This window comes from Amia ocellicauda, chromosome 9 (assembly GCF_036373705.1).
Source record: "Amia ocellicauda isolate fAmiCal2 chromosome 9, fAmiCal2.hap1, whole genome shotgun sequence".
Taxonomy (NCBI): domain Eukaryota; kingdom Metazoa; phylum Chordata; class Actinopteri; order Amiiformes; family Amiidae; genus Amia; species Amia ocellicauda.
The window spans coordinates 17,185,785-17,205,280 of NC_089858.1; the positions used below are offsets into that span (position 1 = coordinate 17,185,785).

Consider the following 19,496-nt stretch of genomic DNA (forward strand, 5'->3'; position numbering starts at 1 on the left):
GGCCAGCGCGCCTCCCGTGTCGCTCACACTCACTCCACTTCAGCCAGCCGGGAGCACTTCTCCAGGATGCCTGACAGGTTCTCCACATTCTTCCTGTCCAGGTTGTACTGATTCAACCTAGAAGAGACAAGGACAACATGAAATTCCTATCCCTGGAAACACAAAAATGCATGAACAAAAAATAAACAAATGTGCTCCTATGAAGAAGAAAAATAAAACTGATCGCAAATATGCTCAGAACATCAATATGTACTGGTCAGAACCCACAAGAACTGAGCCTTCATGTACCAGCACCCGCAAAGCAGCTGCATGTCTGTGTGTGAACTACATGTTTCTACAAAACTAGTCAAGCAAAAAGCCACCCTGCTTATTAGCATAGACAAGGCATGGATGTCAGACTTACCTGCATGTTGCTTGCTCTGCTTTTACTTTCACAAACTTTATGAAAGCTTCGCCCTGGGGTCTGAAGAATGCAATGAAAAAACAACAATGATTGATAATTTTGCATTTTTCACAAAAGTCTTGACGATGACACAATGCATCTCTTCCAGTTGGGCTGTTCTCTGCATCAGCCAGCTTCTGTGTGGCTGGTGAAGAGGTGGGTACCTTAGCTCCACTTCCCTGACACGCTCACAGTCTATGAGGGATCGGACCAGCAGCAGGGCGCCATCTGTAGATATCCTGCTGTTGCTAATACTGGTAAGGGGAGAGAGAGACAGAGATAAGGAGAGGGAGGTACTTGTGTATGTACTTGTGAATCAACATTAATAATAATTCACAAGATGAACCAAGAGAGGCAGTACAGGAGACCAAACACCAAGACCCCCACCCACCCCCACCCCCCGGGACACTGATGCCTCCCATTCGCCCCCTCCCATACTTCAGCAGCTTCAGTTCCTGCATCTGTGGAAGGTGCTTCAGAAGCTTCTCAATGGACGCCTCATCCAGGTTGTTGTCAGAAAAACTGCGAAAAAGAGAAAGCGGTGGTGTTAGTTTATCAACCAACCAATCAATCAGTAAATAATCTGAGCTCTGGGGCCCTACCATTCCAAACATGCAAACGTGCTGTGCAGTGAGCCGCTGTAGTGTTCAGTGTGCGTGCAGTGAGTGTAAGTCCATCTTAAAACAGCTGAGGAACTCACTCCAGTTCAGACAGACTCAGGCATCTCGTCAGTCTCGCACACAGCTTGTCCATGGCGGCCGACTGGATGGCACTGCTGCACAGCCTGGCAAAACAAAGAAGGTGAGAGAGGCCCGTGACTTCAAAGAGCTGGGCACAGATCAATCAGAATACAGTGTGGAGACAACGTAGACATAAGAATATATCAAAACTGAACTAAACACAATCCATTGGGATATCACTCAGTAGAACACAACAGGGTGGTTTGGAAAACTAAATCCCGAAACAGAATTTGTGTCGTGCTCTAGATCAGAGTCAGGTGGGCTATTGCTGCCAGCGCCGTACCTCAATGTCTTACACACTCCATGGCCATTCCCCTGAGGTCCTGTCTCAGCAGGAGGGATCCCCACAGGTCTGCTGAAATGACAGTTCAGTGTGTCAGTGCGTCAGTGAAAATGCTGTCTGCATAGAAAACATCAGAGAGTCTTAAACGGTGCTGTGAGAGTGAGGCCACTGTCTTGTTGGGTGATAGATTGATGTTGGGGAAAAATGAACGAATACATGAATGTGTAAATAGAAAAAACACCTTCCCTGCATTATTACCTGGCACTCCTGTGAAACCTGATTATGAGCCTCTTTGAACCTCCACAGCTGCAAAGAAAACAACCAAAGAACTAGTAGAAAAGTGTGAAATAATAATGTACACTACACAATTTATTACATTTGGCAAACACCATCGACCTTGTCTGAGCACTGAACAGGGCCGTATGTTTGGACATGCGGCCCGATTGCCAGAGGCTCGGCGTGATGTTGGTCAGCGTGACGGGCTTACCTCGCGTCAACGTCGCTCATGTCTCTGCAGCTGCCCAGAGAGTCGGCCAGCCAGATCACACCTTCCATCGTCACCTTGCCGTCACTAGCGCTGCAGGGAGAGGAGAGCGACGGCTCAGTCAGGGCCGCACCAGTGCCATCTTGCACCCACTCATACACTGTGCTCTCTCACTGACTCCCTGCTGACCTCAGACACCTGGGCTGACAGCACACACACGGCAAGCATAGAGGTTTGCATGCATGGTGAAGTTCAAAGCAGAAGAGAGCCCTAGCAGAATAACCAGTCTCTTGCAGCACTTGGAAGGACCCTTCATGGGACTTACTCGATCTCTCTGATGCCTCGGAGTGTAGGCAGCGCGTCCAGCAGTTTCTTCAGGCCCCTGTTCCCCAGGGCGTTGCCTGACAAGCTGTGGAAATGACAGAGTTACCCAGGGGCCACGGACAATCCGTCAATCATATTAGAATGTGTAGAACATTTTGTTTCACTTTTTGAACTCAGCTGCTTTTGTTAAAGGAAAAAGTAATCTAAAAGTATTCTGATTATGTTACTGACTTGGAGTAATGTACTGGATTAGGTTACAGATTATTTTCAAAACAAGGGATCAGTATTCTCTAACGGAATACTTTTTAAAAGTAACCCTCCCAACCCTGGATGAAACGCCACCGATGATTTGGTGGCGTCCCTCCCCTTCACACCCAGCTGTGACCGATCACTCACTCTAGCAGCTCCAGGCTGTCACAGCCCTTCAGTGTTTTCAACAGCCTGTCCAGGTGTCCGGGCTGGATATTGCAGTTAGTCAGCCTGTGGGAAATGAACTGCCATGAGATGGAGCATAGATGATGATGGTGATTATTATTTTTTATAATAATAAGCATTATTATTATGGTCATAGTAGCAGCAGTAGTTAATTACTAAATCATTAAATGTAATAATTACTTCCATGATTACAGAACAAATACATTAATACATTGTTAAAGCTTACTGGAGTCTTTTAGAAACCACAGGAAGTTGCTGGCCTGTGCTGTCTTCCACTCTGAGGAGAAACAAACAACACCCATCAAGAGTGCAAGTGTGTAAGGAAATAACATAAAGGAAATCATGTTTTTGAAGTGTATCGGCATCAACAAATAAATATATATTTTTCCATCTGAACACAAAGTACAGTACTGGACATGATGTACACTTGTACAATTGTTACTTGAGTTAGACTTGAACTGTTTAAGATAACGGGTGTCTATTACTAAACCACTGACATGCTTCACCTGTAATCGATGATATCTGTTCATTTATGAATATTAGTCATGATGGAAAGAGAGGAAAACTCTGCTCACCCAGGATAGCCCCCACCCTTCTGTGGTTCTCCTGCAAACTTCACAATGATCTGGCTGCCCTGCTGCAGACTGTGGGAGCAACACTGACAATCAGAAAGGAAGACTGCAAACCAGCCCCCATCTGGCAGGTGTGCAGTGTGTCCAAACACAGTTAAGGCCTAGACTAAGAGGTTATGCTTCACACATTCACACGTGGATTACAAACCAGTTGTTCTTAAAAATGCAATTGTATTTATCGTCGTAAACCACTTTCTACTACTAATAAACACAAGTGCACAAACACAAAGAAAATAAACAGTTAGGGGAAGACGGAGAGGAGCTTTGGGATCAGGGCCTTTCTCGCAAGAAGGTAGCAAGACTTGCAGTCACCACTTCTGCTGTGAGGGCTGAAATATTATACAACAGGAGGTTTGAAAGCAGAAGTAGGCAGGCATAGTGAAAGGCACATAATGAAACCTCTCCACACATCAATTAATTTAATCAGCAAATACAAGCACCTGCAAAATAAATAAATAAATAAACTGATAAGAGCCCACTGCCCTGCTAAGGCCCAGCACACAAGGGTGTGGCAATAGAAAGGACTGCTCTGGTGTTCACCCACAGAGCTGCACTGTACAGGCATGTCAGATGAGTGCGAGACGCCCCCTACCTGATCTCGAGCGCCTCTGTCCTGGGGCACAGCGTCAGAGCACGGGCCAGGCAGCACATCCCCTCCACAGAGATGGTGTTGTTGCAGATGCTGAAAAAGACAGCACAGGTACAGCGATCACAGCAGACAGTTCTGACACCAGTTGCTGATGAAGAGGTACGTAAAACCCAGCAGCACTGAAAATGCAGGCACTGCAACCAGTTAATGTGACACCTGTGTCATGTGATCCTCTAACCAGGTGACCAGCAGAAGTAGAGGCCATGTTTAATACCATGTTTAACCCAATCAGTATAAGAGCTAAATTCCCCCCCCCGACCCTTCTGACACACACACACCAACTATTCATGTTACTGATGCACCTCCATTCTGAAGTCTGTTAAGCTACACTGGGTGAAAAAATATAAGCAGTGTGAGGAGGGCGCAGTGCGGCGGCTGCGTGGAGCGGCACGCTGACTCACCTGATCCGCCCCGAGACGCTGACCTGCGGCAGGAAGTCCCCCAGCACCCTGAAGGCGGGGTCTTTCAGCAGGTTCCCAGACAGGCTGCACTCGCAACACAAACATAGTGGCAATTTAGCAGGGCGCACTCACGGCAGGTCCTACACCACACTGGCACAGACACACAGGGGTGCAAAGAGTGCTTCCAGACTCCTTTCTAACTCTGCCAACAGAGACCTATGCGAGGCACAGGACAGTACAGTACTTTCCACTGCAGGGAAGGGGGATTCCACCTAACAGCAGACTTTGAACTGCAGCTGTATTCTGCAGACACACTGCAGAAGGAAACAGCCTCCTGTTGATGTTTTTTTCACACTTAGTCTGCAGTATATCAACTCAAACAGACTGGAAAATTGTCCGTTGTTGCAAACACACCATATGACTTCCTCCTCCACTACTTCCACCCTACCACCCTATCCACTGTGAGATTTCAAAGCTGTTGTTGTTATTGTTGTTGTTGTTATGGCTTGTTACTAATATGTATTTCAGAACACTCACTTAACATCAGACAGTCCTGGACATCTGGTCAGAAGTTCACACAGGTTCTTCATGTCTTTAGGGGTCAAAGTGCAGTTCAGAAGGCTTGAGGTGCATGAGAAAGAAAGGAAATGAACAAAAAGACAGCATCATCATGAAAAAGCAGAAGAAAGGTAGTAAGAAACCAAAAAAGTAAGTTAATAAATTAAAGATATGGGCTGATGTTTTTTAGCAATTGTTCTAATTATTGCATGACTGGTCTCAGTCAGCAGTGTCAGCAATACCAATAGTAGCCAAGCCACTGCTATGACATGGCACAAGAAATGGGCTTTTACACAGAACCTCTCACACAGAACTCCACCCCCTCTCCCGGTCACAAGAACGAATGCCCCATACCTGAGTGTGCGTCCGGCACCAGTGCGACGCCTGCGTTGCGCCTCAGCAGAGCTTCAGAGGAGAGAGCACAGAGACAGAACTCTCAGCAATACTGAAAGAGGAAGGAGTCACGAACCCAGCACCCAAATAAAACATTCGTCTGCATGGAATTCACCAGCTGACTGCAGAGCGAACCGCAATACACAGCCCACATGAGGGACACAACCTCAGAAAGTGACACTGCAGCAAAAGGCAGGTTCTTTACATGGAGAGTAAAGAAACAGAAAACAAACAAAGTAATTCAGCTACTCTTACCTCTGGGTATCTGAATCCATGTAAAACAGGACTTTTGCTTCTTTGGTTCCACTGAGAGAGAGATAGAGAGAGGGGAACAGTTAAAACCTTATTAGCAACCCTTATACTAGCCAGAATCCTAACCCTAGCCAATACCCAGTCCTTGTGTCCTAGTAAGCCCCTATGGAAACACACGCCTATTCCTAGAGGAAGTCTAAGTTTACCAAGAAAACAAACCCCATCCCCAACTCTAACCTGACCTATATGACTCTACTAAATGTCACCATAAGACCATTCATTGGACAGTACTTTAATCCTAAAATATTTATAAATCTGTGTGTAGTTTAAAATATTGTTGTTTTCGTGCTAGCATCCAGTCTTCTACAACACTCCTTAAGGAGGGAAGCACTATTACATTGCTATGACATACTGCACATACTGTATACTGCATCTACACTACCATTCAAAAGTTTGGGGGTCACTTAGAAATGTCCTTGATTTCCATGAAAACATGCATGAAATGAATTTGAATAGGACCTATAGCAAAATGAATAGGAAATATAGTAATTGACAAGGTTAGAAATAATGATTTTTAATTGAAATAATAATTGTGTCCTTCAAACTTTGCTTTCATCAAAGAATCCTCCATTTTCAGCAATTACAGCCTTGCAGACTTTTGGCATTCTAGCTGTCAATTTGTTGAGGTAATCTGAAGAGATTTCACCCCGTGCTTCCTGAAGCACCTCCCACAAGTTGGATTGGCTTGATGGGCACTTCTTACGTACCATACGGTCAAGCTGCTCCCACGACAGCTCAATAGGGTTGAGATCCGGTGACTGTGCTTGACACTCCATTATAGACAGAATACCAGCTGTCTTCCCTAAATAGTTCTTGCATAGTTTGGAGCTGTGCTTTGAGTCATTGTCCTCTTGTAGGAGGAAACTGGCTCCAATCAAGGGCCGTCCACAGGGTATGGCATGGCGTTGCAAAATGGAGTGATAGCCTTCCCTCTTCAAGATCCCTTTAACCCTGTACAAATCTCCCACTTTACCACCACCAAAGCACCCCCAGACCATCACATTGCCTCCACCATGCTTGACAGATGGCGTCAAGCACTCCTCCAGCATCCTTTCATTTTGTCTGCGTCTCACGAATGTTCTTCTTTGTGATCCAAACACCTCAAACTTAGATTCGTCTGTCCATAACACTTTTTTCCAATCTTCCTCTGTCCAGTGTCTGTGTTCTTTTGCCCATATTGATCTTAATCAGTCTGAGATATGGCACCTCTTCACTGTTGACGCTGAGACTGGTGTTTTGCGGGTACTATTTAATTAAGCTGCCAGTTGAGGACCTGTGAGGCGTCTGTTTCTCACACTAGACACTCTAGTGTATTTATCCTCTTGCTCAGTTGTGCACCGGGGCCTCCCACTCCTCTTTCTATTCTGGTTAGAGCCAGTTTGCGCTGTTCCGTGAAGAGAGTAGTTCACAGCGCTGTACGAGATCTTCAGTTTCTTGGCAATTTCTCACATGGAATAGCCTTTGTTTCTCAGAACAAGAATAGACTGACGAGTTTCAGAAGAAAGTTCTTTGTCTCTGGCCATTTCGAGTCTGTAATCGAACCCACAATTGCTGATGCTCCAGATTCTTAAACAGTTCAAGTCTAACTCAAGTAACAATTAAACTAGTCTAAAGGCCAGTTTTATTGCTTCTTTAATCAGCACAACAGTTTTCAGCTGTGCTAACATAATTGCAAAAGGGTTTTCTAATGATCAATTAGCCTTTTAAAATGATAAACTTGGATTAGCAAACAACGTGCCATTGGAACACAGGACTGATGGTTGCTGATAATGGGCCTCTGTACACCTCTGTAGATATTCCATTACAAATCAGCCGTTTCCAGCTAAAATAGTAATTTACAACATTAGGAATGTCTACACTGTATTTCTGATCAATCTAATGTTATTTTAATGGACATAAATGTTGCTTTTCTTTAAAAAAACAAGGACATTTCTAAATGACCCTAAACGTTTGAAAGGTAGAGTATGTTTCAATTAGCTATATACAATTATATAATGGATTATATCTCCAGTCAGATACAGGCAAATAGTACATATATATGTATTCAACTTACTTGACATGTATTTCCTGGATGTGTAAGCAAGAGCTCATTGTTTTGACAAGGTTGATGATCCCATCGACTGTGCAGGTGTTGTTACCCAAACTGAAACACAATATACACTGTGTCTGTGCTTGTATTTTTTTAATATATATATATATATGTTTTTTTCAGCGTCTGTAACACTATCTCAGTAGCTGTAACAGCTCAGTACTTGATTTCTGATTTTTTACTGCAGTGAACATCTGATCTGAGCCCAAACTGAGATGAACAACATTTATGTATGTTTGTGTGTCTGACCACCAGGATAAAACAATGGATTAAAAAGTGAGAGAAAGGATAAACAGTAAACTCACTTAACACTTTGGATGGTTTTCAACATTGGGAAAGTGTTTGCAATTAATGAGATCCCACTGTCAGTCAGGAAATTATCACTCAAACTACATATTACAAAAAAAAACACATAGAATAAATTAGTAACATCACAAAACAATTGTTTGACATTTTTACTTAGCTTTTTTCTCTTTAAATAATTATGATCTGCAATTAGTTTAGTTTTTTATATTGCAAATCTGCTGCATCCCATAAAATCCTAGGATAATATATCTTTAAAAGGACTAATTTGACAAGTTGAAAGGGTTACTTCAGCTCGGTGAGGTGTGGACAGCTCTGCAGTGCTCGGGCCAGGTTTGCCACCCCCCCTTCTCCAATACTCCCACTGACGAACCTAAAGCCAGAACAGAGGCTGGTGTGAACACAGTTTCGGTTTTATTTTCAGTGCAATTGCAAATTTCTGTCTGGGTTTTGGAAGAGGCGTGGCTCGGTAAAGCTTGCAAATATTCAGTTCCGATTTTACCATTGATTCTGTAACCCTTACTTCCTGTAAAAGCTTTTTTTCTTTCTTTATTTATTGCAACCTTCCCAGATATTTATTTGGACACAGCATGAAGGCATTTCTGGCCTCTTGTGTCACACACCTGCAAACACCCCACCTCCACACTCTTCTCTGTGCACCACAATAAACAAAACTGCTTTCCACAATAAATGTGGCCCACGCTTACTCTAGTTTCTGGAGACGTTCAACTCTGGGAAGAATGTCAGACAGCGCTTCTGCAAACCTGTCATCATATTTCCGACTCCGAAAGCTGAAAAAACAACCAAAAGGCAAAAGAGAAATTGAGTTGATAGTCTATGAATAGCAAAGTATATTTATAAAAAAAGGATATTAAAAGTATATAAAAAGAAACCCCAACACAAATTCATATGCACATGCAGGCACAACATCCACCTTCTGTGAAGATTTCAGTAGTGTGAGTAACTGTCCACAGATCTCTGAGGGGTCTCTGGCTCGTATGTTTTCTGGTTAATCTCTAAAGCCCTGTTTGTTTATATGAGTTTGAGTTTTGGAGTTCGAATCATAAAGCTAAATGAAAAAAAGGTGTCACTAGTTCACCGTTACATTTCATGGTGGTTATACCTATAATAGAATGTGACACCTAGCCATGTGTCTCTAACAAACCAAACAGATTACTGTCTAATCCAAGAGTGTATTGCTTATTTAATCAGGTTTTTATTAATTTTAATAATCTAAATACAGTGACGATGCTGGGGCGCACACCACTCACATTAGCGAGTCTATGTAGTTACAGGTGGGCAGGATGTCCAAGCAGTCGGGCTCCACAGAGCATCCAGCGATGTCCAGGCAGACCTGCTTCTTGGCGTTGTTGATGACGAAGGCCAGTGCGATCATGTCCACAGGGGAGATCCGGAAGTTCCTCAGCTCATATCGGGACCGGTTGCCGACCAAGGCGGCCAGGTTGTCGTCCTGGGTCTCGTAGGCACAACGGCACAGCTCCACCAGCTTGGGCCCAGTCAGAGTGCCGGTGGCCAGGCTGCGCAGGATCTTCAGGATGGCGCTCTGCCGCTTCTCCACCCATGCTGCGCTGTGCCGCGACAGCTGGCCCAGGAAGGAGGCGCAGTCTCGGGAGGCCAGGCCGGACACGTACAGGTGATAAGTGTCCGTGAACACTGTCTTGGGGTCAGTCTTGGTGGTCCAGCGGGACTTCAGGTTGAACTTCTTCTTCAGCTGGGCCTCCTGCACGACCTCGCTGGTCATCAGGTGCAGCGCGGCAAAGAACTCCTGCATGGTCAGGTGGACGAAGGCGCAGCCCATGCCCTCAGAGCCGTCCTCCTTCTTGACCTCGAACCTTGAGAAAAACCCAGAGTCAGATGCAAACTTCAGCACAGCGGGGGGCAGGTCCTGGGCGTAGAACACGATGTTGCTCTGCTCCAGCCCCTCCATGGCCAGCCGGCTCAGCTCCTCTATCTCCTGCCTGGACCTCTGCAGCAGCGATGGCGGTGGCCCTGGCCCCTCTGGGAGGTGGCCCACCTGCCTCCTGCTGAGGAAGGCCATGATGATCTGGATATAGAACTGAGTCATTGTGTGGGGGAGACTAGTCAGTGGGGATCTCTGGCGCAGAAGGTACTCCAGGCAGACGCAGCTGATGAAGCACAGCGCTGGGACATAGCACATGTTCAGAATAGTCCTACTGCTCATCAGATGGCCCAGCACCTGCTCCCTGTGCGGGCTGTCCTTGAAGTAGTCCTGGGCGTACTCATGCACGCGCCGGTGGTCGAATCCCGGCACCTCCCCCACCTCGTCCACAGCTCCCAGAGGCAAGTCCATCACGTCCTTGGGCCGACAGGTCACAACGAGCGTGCACCCCTGCAGCATCCGCCCGGTGTAGAGGCTGGAGAAGAGCTCAGCCATGTGTAGGGGCCTCCGGGGGTCTACGGGCGTGTCCCTTCTAAGGGCTGTGAACTTACAGCAGAACTCGTCGTAGCCATCGAACACAACGCAAACGCTCCGGGGGTTGGCCAATATGACGTCAAACATAGAGTCCCTCTCACCAACTTCGGGCTGGAGGAAGAACTCAAAGAGCAGCTGCTGCAAAGACAGGGTCCTCTTGATTAAATTCAGCTGTCGGAATTCAAACAGGAAGAAGAACTGGAATGAATCAAAGGCCCCCTGTGCCCAATGGTGGCCAACACAGTGCATCAGCAGAGTCTTGCCTGTTCCTGCACTGCCCAGCAGCACAATGACCCGTGACTGGGAGGTAGTGGAGGGTTGCAGCAGGTCCATTATTTTCACCACGCGATCAACGCCATCATCAGAGTCCTGCAGTCCCGGGGTGTCCCCCCACAAGCGGTCCACCCTCTCCTTCAGCTTCACTGTGTTCCTGTTGACCAGGCTCACACACGTCTCATGCAGCCTCACCAGCCGCCGGACCCCCTGGCTGACTCTTTGGTACCGTTGCAACAGCAGGCGCTTCATGGTGGATTTGTACATTTCAGGTGAGACTTAATGAAGAACGATACAAAGAAAAGTAACAGGGGATAAGGTGTGTACACTGGGCTGACAAAACATGATAGGTTATTGCATTGATTGAGCAGGGAAGGAACACACAGAAGCTGCAGGGGGACATCTCTCTATTAGGCTTTCTGATGGAACAGAAACAGCTTTCACATCACTGGACTGTCTGCTAATGGGACAGCCTGTCAACTTGCAGGTTACCCATGGCCTGTCTGCAGCAGGCAAATTCCCACTAACTCATGTATAGTCATGTGGACTTGGGAGGGCTGTGTCACTGGACCACTCAACCGCCCTGACTATGCGAGTGGATTTGTTGTCCAGTTGGAGCAAGTGATCAGGTCATCCAATCCTGCAGCACATGAGTTTATGCCAACATGGCTGAGCTAAATGAGGCCCAACTTTCTGCAATGGCCAGAAACCTGCAGCACAGGGAGCTGACGATGAAAAAGGCTCATTGAAGGGAACAGGAGAGACTCAAAACAAGAAAAATACATGTTCACTTTGATATCAAAATAGTTATAATGTTCGTGTTTTACCTATGCATGGGTGCTTCTCTGGCACAGGAGGGAAGCTTCCTTCTTGGCGACGCTTTCTGTTTCTGTCTGGTGGTTCTGAGACAAAACAACACAAATCAGTTCACATCACACCTACGGCCTGCAATGATGAGCTAGCAGTGGTGCAGATAGCATGCAAAAGTAAAACAAGTGTGTCATCTCCTGTGAGGTGACCCACCCAGCACAGCAGAGGGTGAAAAAACAAGCTGATCGAATAGAAACAGCTCCATGAGTAACCCTCTCCATTGATTTTTTTTATGAACCACTCAAAAAGAAAAAGAAAAAGAAAATGTGATAAAGCATGTGATCGTCACTACCAAATCCCAGCAGGGTACAGTTCATAAAATGGCTGACTACTGATCCCCAAATTAAATAGTATTGTGCAGTAGGTGTCTACAGGTCTATATCTCCAGAGCGTTAGTGTGTTTAATTACCTGTGTCTGCTTGCTCGTTCTCACAAATTGGTTCAGTTGGACAACCTGAAGTACAGCAGTCAAAACAACATCAATGGACATCAAACTAATTGTTAATATGTCTATTCTGTTTACAACATGCAATCGACTTGGCAATACCCAATAATAACTCTTGTTAGGCAATCAAGTTTAACCAGTCAATTTTGGTCTCTTGCAAGAACTTTATTAGGATTACTATTCTGTTCTGCCATTCACACCCTCTTCCCACACTTCTTGGTATGCGTAGCAAAATCTCCATACAGCAATTCACCATGCTTGTAAGTTGCTTCTGCTTTTTTAACAGATAAGATCAATAATTATTCGACACGTCATATATGTCATATGGTCGATAGCCAATCAGCAGTGAAGATTTACAGTGTACATGGCATATACGGATATCAAAATGCATTTGCATACGGAAATCACAGGATATTTGTTCCTGCCGATTTGGATCAGCATGTGATCTCCGTCCTGGCTGCCCGGCTCTAATCAGACTCCCCATCCATTTGCAGTCATCGCTCAGCCCTGATCACATATCTTACGCTTATCTTACTCTTATCTTACTGTATGGCCTGTTTGTTTTACACAGGCTCAATTTTTCTGAAGAGTCACTTCAGTTACAAGCAGGAAAATAGTTTCAGTTTCATATGATATAAAACTATTCAGACATTATTATCATCATCATCACCAATAGCAACTACGAATAACAAGACCAACAACAACGATAATAATAATAATAATAATGTAGCGTTTCAGGTTTCTTGCGACCTGGAATCACCGGCATGAATAAAACATAAGGTAATAAAAGAGAGCAGCTGTATTGGCAGGGAAAGCAGTAAACAGGTACTGTACTACTATTTTTAAAATATATTTCACTGGTTCTGTTGCAGCTTTCAAAGGCAAAAAATAAAAATGTCAAAACAATCTTTTACTATATATATATCAGACTAAAACAGTGAACACACTTGTCAAAGACTATGACTATATGACTAATATGCACCATAGTCCATCAGGGAAACATCCTACTATCATACACTAAAGACTCATTTAAATGCACACCTTCACAAGAGGAGACTGGGCTAAAAGCACCTCAGGTGAATCTTCTCAGCATTAGAGTCAGAAAAGAATAGCGAATTACCTGCTGTACCAGAACAGAACCACCATCAGTAAAATTACCCTTTAATGACACTTACTTTAGTTCATATTTTGGGTACAGAAAAATGTGCAATACATTTGTGTTGCATTAAAAACTTTCATATGCAACGTATAAAAGTCAATAAAATTACACATTTACTTTCCCATCTCTAATAAGTGTGTTTGTGTATTGGTGGGGAACCTGTGAAATTGGCTAACCACCAGGGGGATTTTCAGCATTGCTTCTTGCAACCCTGATAATCATACAAACACACTGCAACACCTCATGTAACACAACAGTCACGAAAAGTCCCAGATCGCAGCAACATTATTATTAATTATTAGTAATAATAAATAGTGAATTGCATTGTTTAAAATGTTATTGAATACAGTCAAATATGAGTCGTATGTGGTTGAGGAGAAAACGGTCAACTGCGCACATTCGTACTATGCGTCTTCAATAAGATTACACAATTTACATCTCTTTTGCTTTCGAAATTTAAGACAGAAAAAAGCAACAGACAGACAAACTGCAGTACAAGGCAGCAAAAGGTCCAACTGGAACAGAAAAAAGTATCATATGCGATCAAACAATGTCAAATTGGAGTATATGTTAGAGCAGGGGCTCCCAACATTATTTCTCGAAGGTCCATTTACCCTATGTAATCTTTGCTCTGGGGTCCGGACCACTTTACTCGATCGTTATATAAATATGTGTGTGTGTGTGTGTGTGTGTGTGTGTGTGTGTGTGTATACATATATGCATGAAAACTTTTTGTACTACTTTATTTGCCTAAAAGGTCTAAAAGGCTCAAAGGTCTGGTTTGTTAACTTTGCGAAGTGGCAAAGGGTACCAATGATAAAATATGGTTGTAAAAGTTGTATACAAGGGCTAAACGGTAATTTTTGTATACAATATTTATATTTATTTTTGTTGTAATTAAGTTATTAATCAAACATGCCAATGAAAGAAACCCCAATCTACGATACAAGATAATCAAAAAGCTATGGACAAATAGAACCATTCCACCCATCTTCCCGCCACCTGTATCTACTGCGAACATCCCCCCACCTTGAACTCCCCCCCATATCCCTCTGTGGGCTGGAGAGCATGTGAGCTCCAGTCTGCTAATGGGAATTCTGCTGCTGAATGTAAAGCTGAATGAAGCGAGGCACTGAGAGATATTTCCGAAACAGATTATAAATATGCAGGTTCCATTTTTGGTCACAGATTATTGTACATTTACAAATATAAAAAAGCAATAGTAATAGCACTTCACTATCTCGATCATTTTCGGAATATGTCTCATTTAATTTTGGGCAATGAGCTTCTTTAATCCTAATTCAAATAAAATCCATTATGCTTAATTGTACATAGTGGAACACATTTCCAAAGCATGTCATAACATTAAAGAAAAAGTGCATCATACGATGAATACATAATTTAAATGTTGTATTGCTAAAGTGCAGTAAAATACATGAATCTCACTTCATCATTAAGTTTGAGAATTAAAATACTAAACTACATTTAAAAAACAACATTAAAACCACAATGCATTACACTGCAGCAAAGGGACTCGTGGTTGGTGACGTCACAGACGTACACTGTTCGCCTGCATTCTATCACAGAGCAACACAGCGGTCTGACCGGAGGCTGCCATACTCATCGATTTTATCAACGCATATTTAAATATTTTGTCAAAAATAACTAAAACTGGTAGTAGATTAATATACTGTGTGTGGTACTGATTTAATGATAACAATGAGGCACATTTTATTATTTTTTGAGAATGTACAGCTTTCTTTTGCTAACTTTATGAAGTTTTAAAATGGTCGGGGTGTTAATATGGATAAGGGCGTCTGCTAAGAAATAAATAATAAAATACAAATAATAATATATGAATGATTGTGGGATCTCCATTTGATACAGGAGATAACGGTAAACAAAATGCTTCAATAAACGTCCATTGCTGCCCACAATGAATCACAACAGGACAGACTTCCACACTTGTTGTCATCTTCCCACAGTGCCGCACAGCAGCACAAACAGTCATTATAACATTAAGATCCAGTCCGTGCAGCGCAGATTTGATCTGATCTGAGCTGCTCCACCAATGGAATCGGCAGGATTAATAAATACAAAAATTAAATGCAAATCGCTCACTTGACGATCTGTGTGTCACTCCAGTAATTATTATTATTATTATTATTATTATTATTATTATTATTATTATTATTATTAAATATATAAAACGGTATATTTTACTTATATTTCACGGTTTCACAATTAAGATCTTACAGCCGATCTTCTACTTGCATATTGGTCCTGGGAAATGGAAACCCCTGTCTTAGAGTAATAGCAGTATAAATCACAGGATATTTTATATAAACCTCGACCTTGTGTTCCTGCCGACCACGTTGTCAGAGCCAACTCTTCATCAACTCTCTGGGCCCCCATATCGCATCCCATGGGCTCTCCTACCACTTCTATGCAGATGATGCCGGATCTTGCTTAGTTTCCCCTCATCCCCTCTCGCATCTCTTTCTGTCTCTCTGCTATCTCCTCCTGGATGCACTCGAATCATCTCAAGCTTTACCATTACTAATATGATCTCCTTTTCTTTCCCTCCTCCTGTTCACCTTCTACTGATCTCTCCACTGTAGTCCACTGGAATATACCACACTCTCCGCCTCTTCTTTCTCTAAGGATCCTGTAGTCACCCTTGACCCCACTCTGTCCTACTCCCAGCACATCTCCACTCTGACACACCCTTGACAATTCTTCCTGAGCAACATAACAGAATCCATCCCCTCCTCACCAACTACTCGACTCAGCTGCTTGTCCAGACACTGGTTCTCTCCCACCTGTGTTACTGCAACTCACTCCCAGCCGGCCTGCCTGCAACAACTACCCTCCTGCTCCAGTTCATCCAGAACTCGGCTGCTCTCTGGTGCTCTCTCTGCCTTAATTTACACAAGCTACTACACTACTCCACTCGCTTCACTGGCTCCTGATCTTGGCATGCATCCAGTTCAAGGCATGGCTCTTACCTACTGTTGTCTTGACCAGACTGCATGCAGCTACCTACAGACTCTCATACCTCCCTTGTGGTGGAACAACCTTCTAACCAAGGTCAGGACTGCAAAGTCCCTCCAGCATTTACTTCAGACACATCTGTCCCATCTCTATGTGTAATACAGCAGTCTAATATGGGCTTCTCAGCACTCTTGCTATTTTACACTTAATTAGCTTCCATGTACTTCTGTATTGTTAGCAGTTCCATTGTTTTACTGTAATTTCTTGCCTCCCCCTCCCTATAACACGTAGAACTTAACTGTTTTGTCTCCACTTGTTATCTCATTTTACTTGGATATGAGCTTATTGTATTGTATACTGATTACTGCAGTTTTGTAATGCTTTAAAGTTGTACTTTGATCCTTAAAGTTTAAAGCTTATCCTCCACTCCATCTCTACAGTGCTGGTGTCTGGCAACCAGACATACATAAATAAAATAATTAATTACACAGCCGCTGACTGGAAACCAATGTGGTGTAAGTCAGGGGTGTCCAACCCTGGTCCTGGAAAGCTGCTATCCAGCAGGTTTTAGAGGTCACCCTTTTATTACCAATTTATAAACACCTGATCTTATTTCATTCAGATCAATGAAACAGGTGGTAAACTCAGTCCTTTAACATAAGAACATAAGAAAGTTCCCCTTGCTTGGCTTGCTTAATTGATTAATCACTCACATGTGTTTCCAGTATTTAGAAATTGGTGATTTAAGGTGACCTAAAAGTGGATTGGGCTCTCCAGGACCAGGGCTGGACATCCCTAGTCTAACCTCTCTGAGTATAGTACAACTTCTACTACTACCTCGATTACTAACTATCACTGATATCAACCTGCTTACTACCCTTAAATGAATACATATGAAAATACTTCATGCAAATCGTACTGTCATTAGGCATCTTCAGATATTCAAACTCTAGTCAGGTACTTTTCCCACTCTTACCAGTCCCACTCGACACAAGCCACTGTCCTGCTTTGTCTGAGTCCCACACGGTGTGACTTTTAAATCAAGCACTTTGTTAGAGAACAAGATTTACTCTCCTTTCAAATAAACTCCATGTGATGAAAAAAACCAGTACCTAACTAATGAACTAACAGCAATACACATTAAATCCCTTGTAACATAACAAGGCTTTGGCTGCTGTAGTTTCTGTATTTGGGTTAGAAAGTTGCATGTGGAGCACAACGCTTGTAGAAACTCTCCTGAACGATTTCCACTGCGGTGTCTCACCTTCTCCGGCCGCCGACATCAGCTGCGTCTCCAGCGCCAGGGGCAGCGCGCAGAACAGGCACACGGCGTGGATGAAGCGGCGGCAGGTCGCGGCGGTCTCGCCCAGGAACAGGTCCACCATCTGGGACACCCGACGCGTCCTGTCAGGGATGAGCCGGAGCTGCTGCTGCCCCGCCGTGCGCAACAGGCACATGATCCTGTCCAGATCCCCATCCGACACCCGGGACAGCGCCTCCGCCAGCTGGGGTCCGACCAGCCGCAGCTCCGACACCAGATCCGGCTCCTCTACCTCCTCCATCCCGACAGCCCTGCAGAAAAAACACACATATCCATTACAATAATAATATTATAATAATTGTTGTTGTTGTTCTTAATTTACCTATTTTGTGTGTAGGCTTATTTAGCATAAGTGTGTATGTATTTATTAATTTGAGTTGGAGCCAAATTAGTTTATTAAAATGCTTGATTATTATTATTATTATTATTATTAATAATAATAATAATAATAATAATAATAATAATAATAATAATAATAATAATAATATAGATAGTATTATATTATTATATATAATATTATTAGAAAAAGTAAACAAAAAAATCTCAACACACATCACCCAACCCACTCAACACCAGTTTAAAGTTAACAGTAGAAAAAAATCTAAACAATTTAAACAAGCTATTTTTCGACTGTTCACAGTAAAACTGTATCTAAAAAGATCAATGACGCGCACTGTACTATTAGTACAAGTGTTAAACGCTTTGTGTCAGATACAACTTTGAGTTACAATTCACCAAAGCACAACACAATAATGTTTCATTTTAACATACACATTATTGTGTCGTGCTTTGGTTAATTTTACCACCGTTGTATTGTCCTTGATCTGACACAGACAGTGTTACATTTAACACATTCGTTCTAAGTGTATTTATTGGTCAGATGCTTTTATCTAAGGCAACTCACATTCAAGACAATTCCATTATGAAGAGGAAACTGCACAAACGTACAATCCAGGTATTAGTGTGTTTTTAGTGTGTGGGCGTTGGAAACTCACTCTCAATCCAAATCCACAAGAGAACATATAATTAATATTTTGTTTTATTTCTATATTTAGAGTACATAAAACCAAATATGCCAAAAATTACAACACAGCACAGTATCAGAACCATCTGAGGGGTGTGTGGTTGTGCTGTACAGCTGCAGGGAGGCTGGCAGCAGGGTGCCACACAGGTGGACTGGCAGGTGGGCTCTGAGGGGGCACCAGCAGGAGGTCCTCCGTGGATTTAACTTTTGAATGTAGCTGTTTGGCTAATAGTTTTCCACATATAAATGTGCATGTATGTATATATGTATGAATGTGTGTATATGTAGCCTAAGCATGTATGTATGCATTTCAGTATTGAAACGGTGTGTTTGGGATGTTTCTTTTGAGTAATACGGTTCAGCTGCTCTCTGTACTGAACGTCCTGGCTGCTGTTAACGCGCCTCCCTCGCCATCGGATTTTCTCGCAATGAAATAAAATCAATGCAGGAGCCGAAAATAAGTAAGTACTCGTATTGGTGTATAAACACAGCGACGTGTCGGAATAAAGAGGCGAGGATGAGGCGCAGAGGCTACGCCAGCTCGGGTCTGCAGCTTCCCAGGATTCCGCCGGGCCTGTGGGATCTCACGCACCGAGCCGGTACTGCAATCCCGCCTCATGTGTGCTGGTTCGGGACGGTTTTATTCTCGTTAAAGACCGCGGGTCTCGTCCTCTCTAACTCCCGAATCCAGAAGCATTTCGCCATCGACAACATGCGGCTCAACAAAGATGCCCAGCGGACAAAAACCCGCATCTTTAACAGCACTTTACAAGTGTGCGGAATTGCGTGCACACAGCCCTGTAACGAGCAATACAAAATGAGCTCATATAAAAACATATGCACACATGAAATACATACAGAACAAAAAGCACGTTTGGACACGCTTACCAGCCCCGGACCGTCCTCAGTA

General features: G+C 43.6%; 1 protein-coding gene across 2 annotated transcripts in view; it reads right to left on the bottom strand.

The window, feature by feature from the left end:
- Window positions 1–19,496, bottom strand: part of nlrc5 (NLR family, CARD domain containing 5) — a 33,354-nt gene extending 13,858 nt beyond the window's left edge. The window contains exons 1-26 of one of the 2 annotated variants that reach the window (XM_066713507.1): window positions 19,475–19,496; window positions 17,506–17,813; window positions 12,053–12,097; window positions 11,601–11,675; window positions 9,317–11,051; window positions 8,753–8,836; window positions 8,335–8,418; window positions 8,048–8,131; window positions 7,707–7,796; window positions 5,597–5,647; window positions 5,303–5,353; window positions 4,928–5,011; window positions 4,391–4,474; window positions 3,933–4,022; window positions 3,284–3,352; window positions 2,935–2,985; window positions 2,670–2,753; window positions 2,275–2,358; window positions 1,953–2,042; window positions 1,724–1,771; window positions 1,466–1,537; window positions 1,143–1,226; window positions 881–964; window positions 607–696; window positions 404–463; window positions 34–117 (exon numbers count right to left, since the gene is read on the bottom strand). In XM_066713507.1, coding sequence (XP_066569604.1) covers window positions 34–117; window positions 404–463; window positions 607–696; window positions 881–964; window positions 1,143–1,226; window positions 1,466–1,537; window positions 1,724–1,771; window positions 1,953–2,042; window positions 2,275–2,358; window positions 2,670–2,753; window positions 2,935–2,985; window positions 3,284–3,352; window positions 3,933–4,022; window positions 4,391–4,474; window positions 4,928–5,011; window positions 5,303–5,353; window positions 5,597–5,647; window positions 7,707–7,796; window positions 8,048–8,131; window positions 8,335–8,418; window positions 8,753–8,836; window positions 9,317–11,051; window positions 11,601–11,675; window positions 12,053–12,097; window positions 17,506–17,803 — 3,755 coding nt within the window. In that variant the 5' untranslated portion in view covers window positions 17,804–17,813; window positions 19,475–19,496. The remainder of the gene's footprint in view (window positions 1–33; window positions 118–403; window positions 464–606; window positions 697–880; window positions 965–1,142; window positions 1,227–1,465; window positions 1,538–1,723; window positions 1,772–1,952; window positions 2,043–2,274; window positions 2,359–2,669; window positions 2,754–2,934; window positions 2,986–3,283; window positions 3,353–3,932; window positions 4,023–4,390; window positions 4,475–4,927; window positions 5,012–5,302; window positions 5,354–5,596; window positions 5,648–7,706; window positions 7,797–8,047; window positions 8,132–8,334; window positions 8,419–8,752; window positions 8,837–9,316; window positions 11,052–11,600; window positions 11,676–12,052; window positions 12,098–17,505; window positions 17,814–19,474) is intronic. The other variant, XM_066713508.1, reaches the window with a different exon arrangement.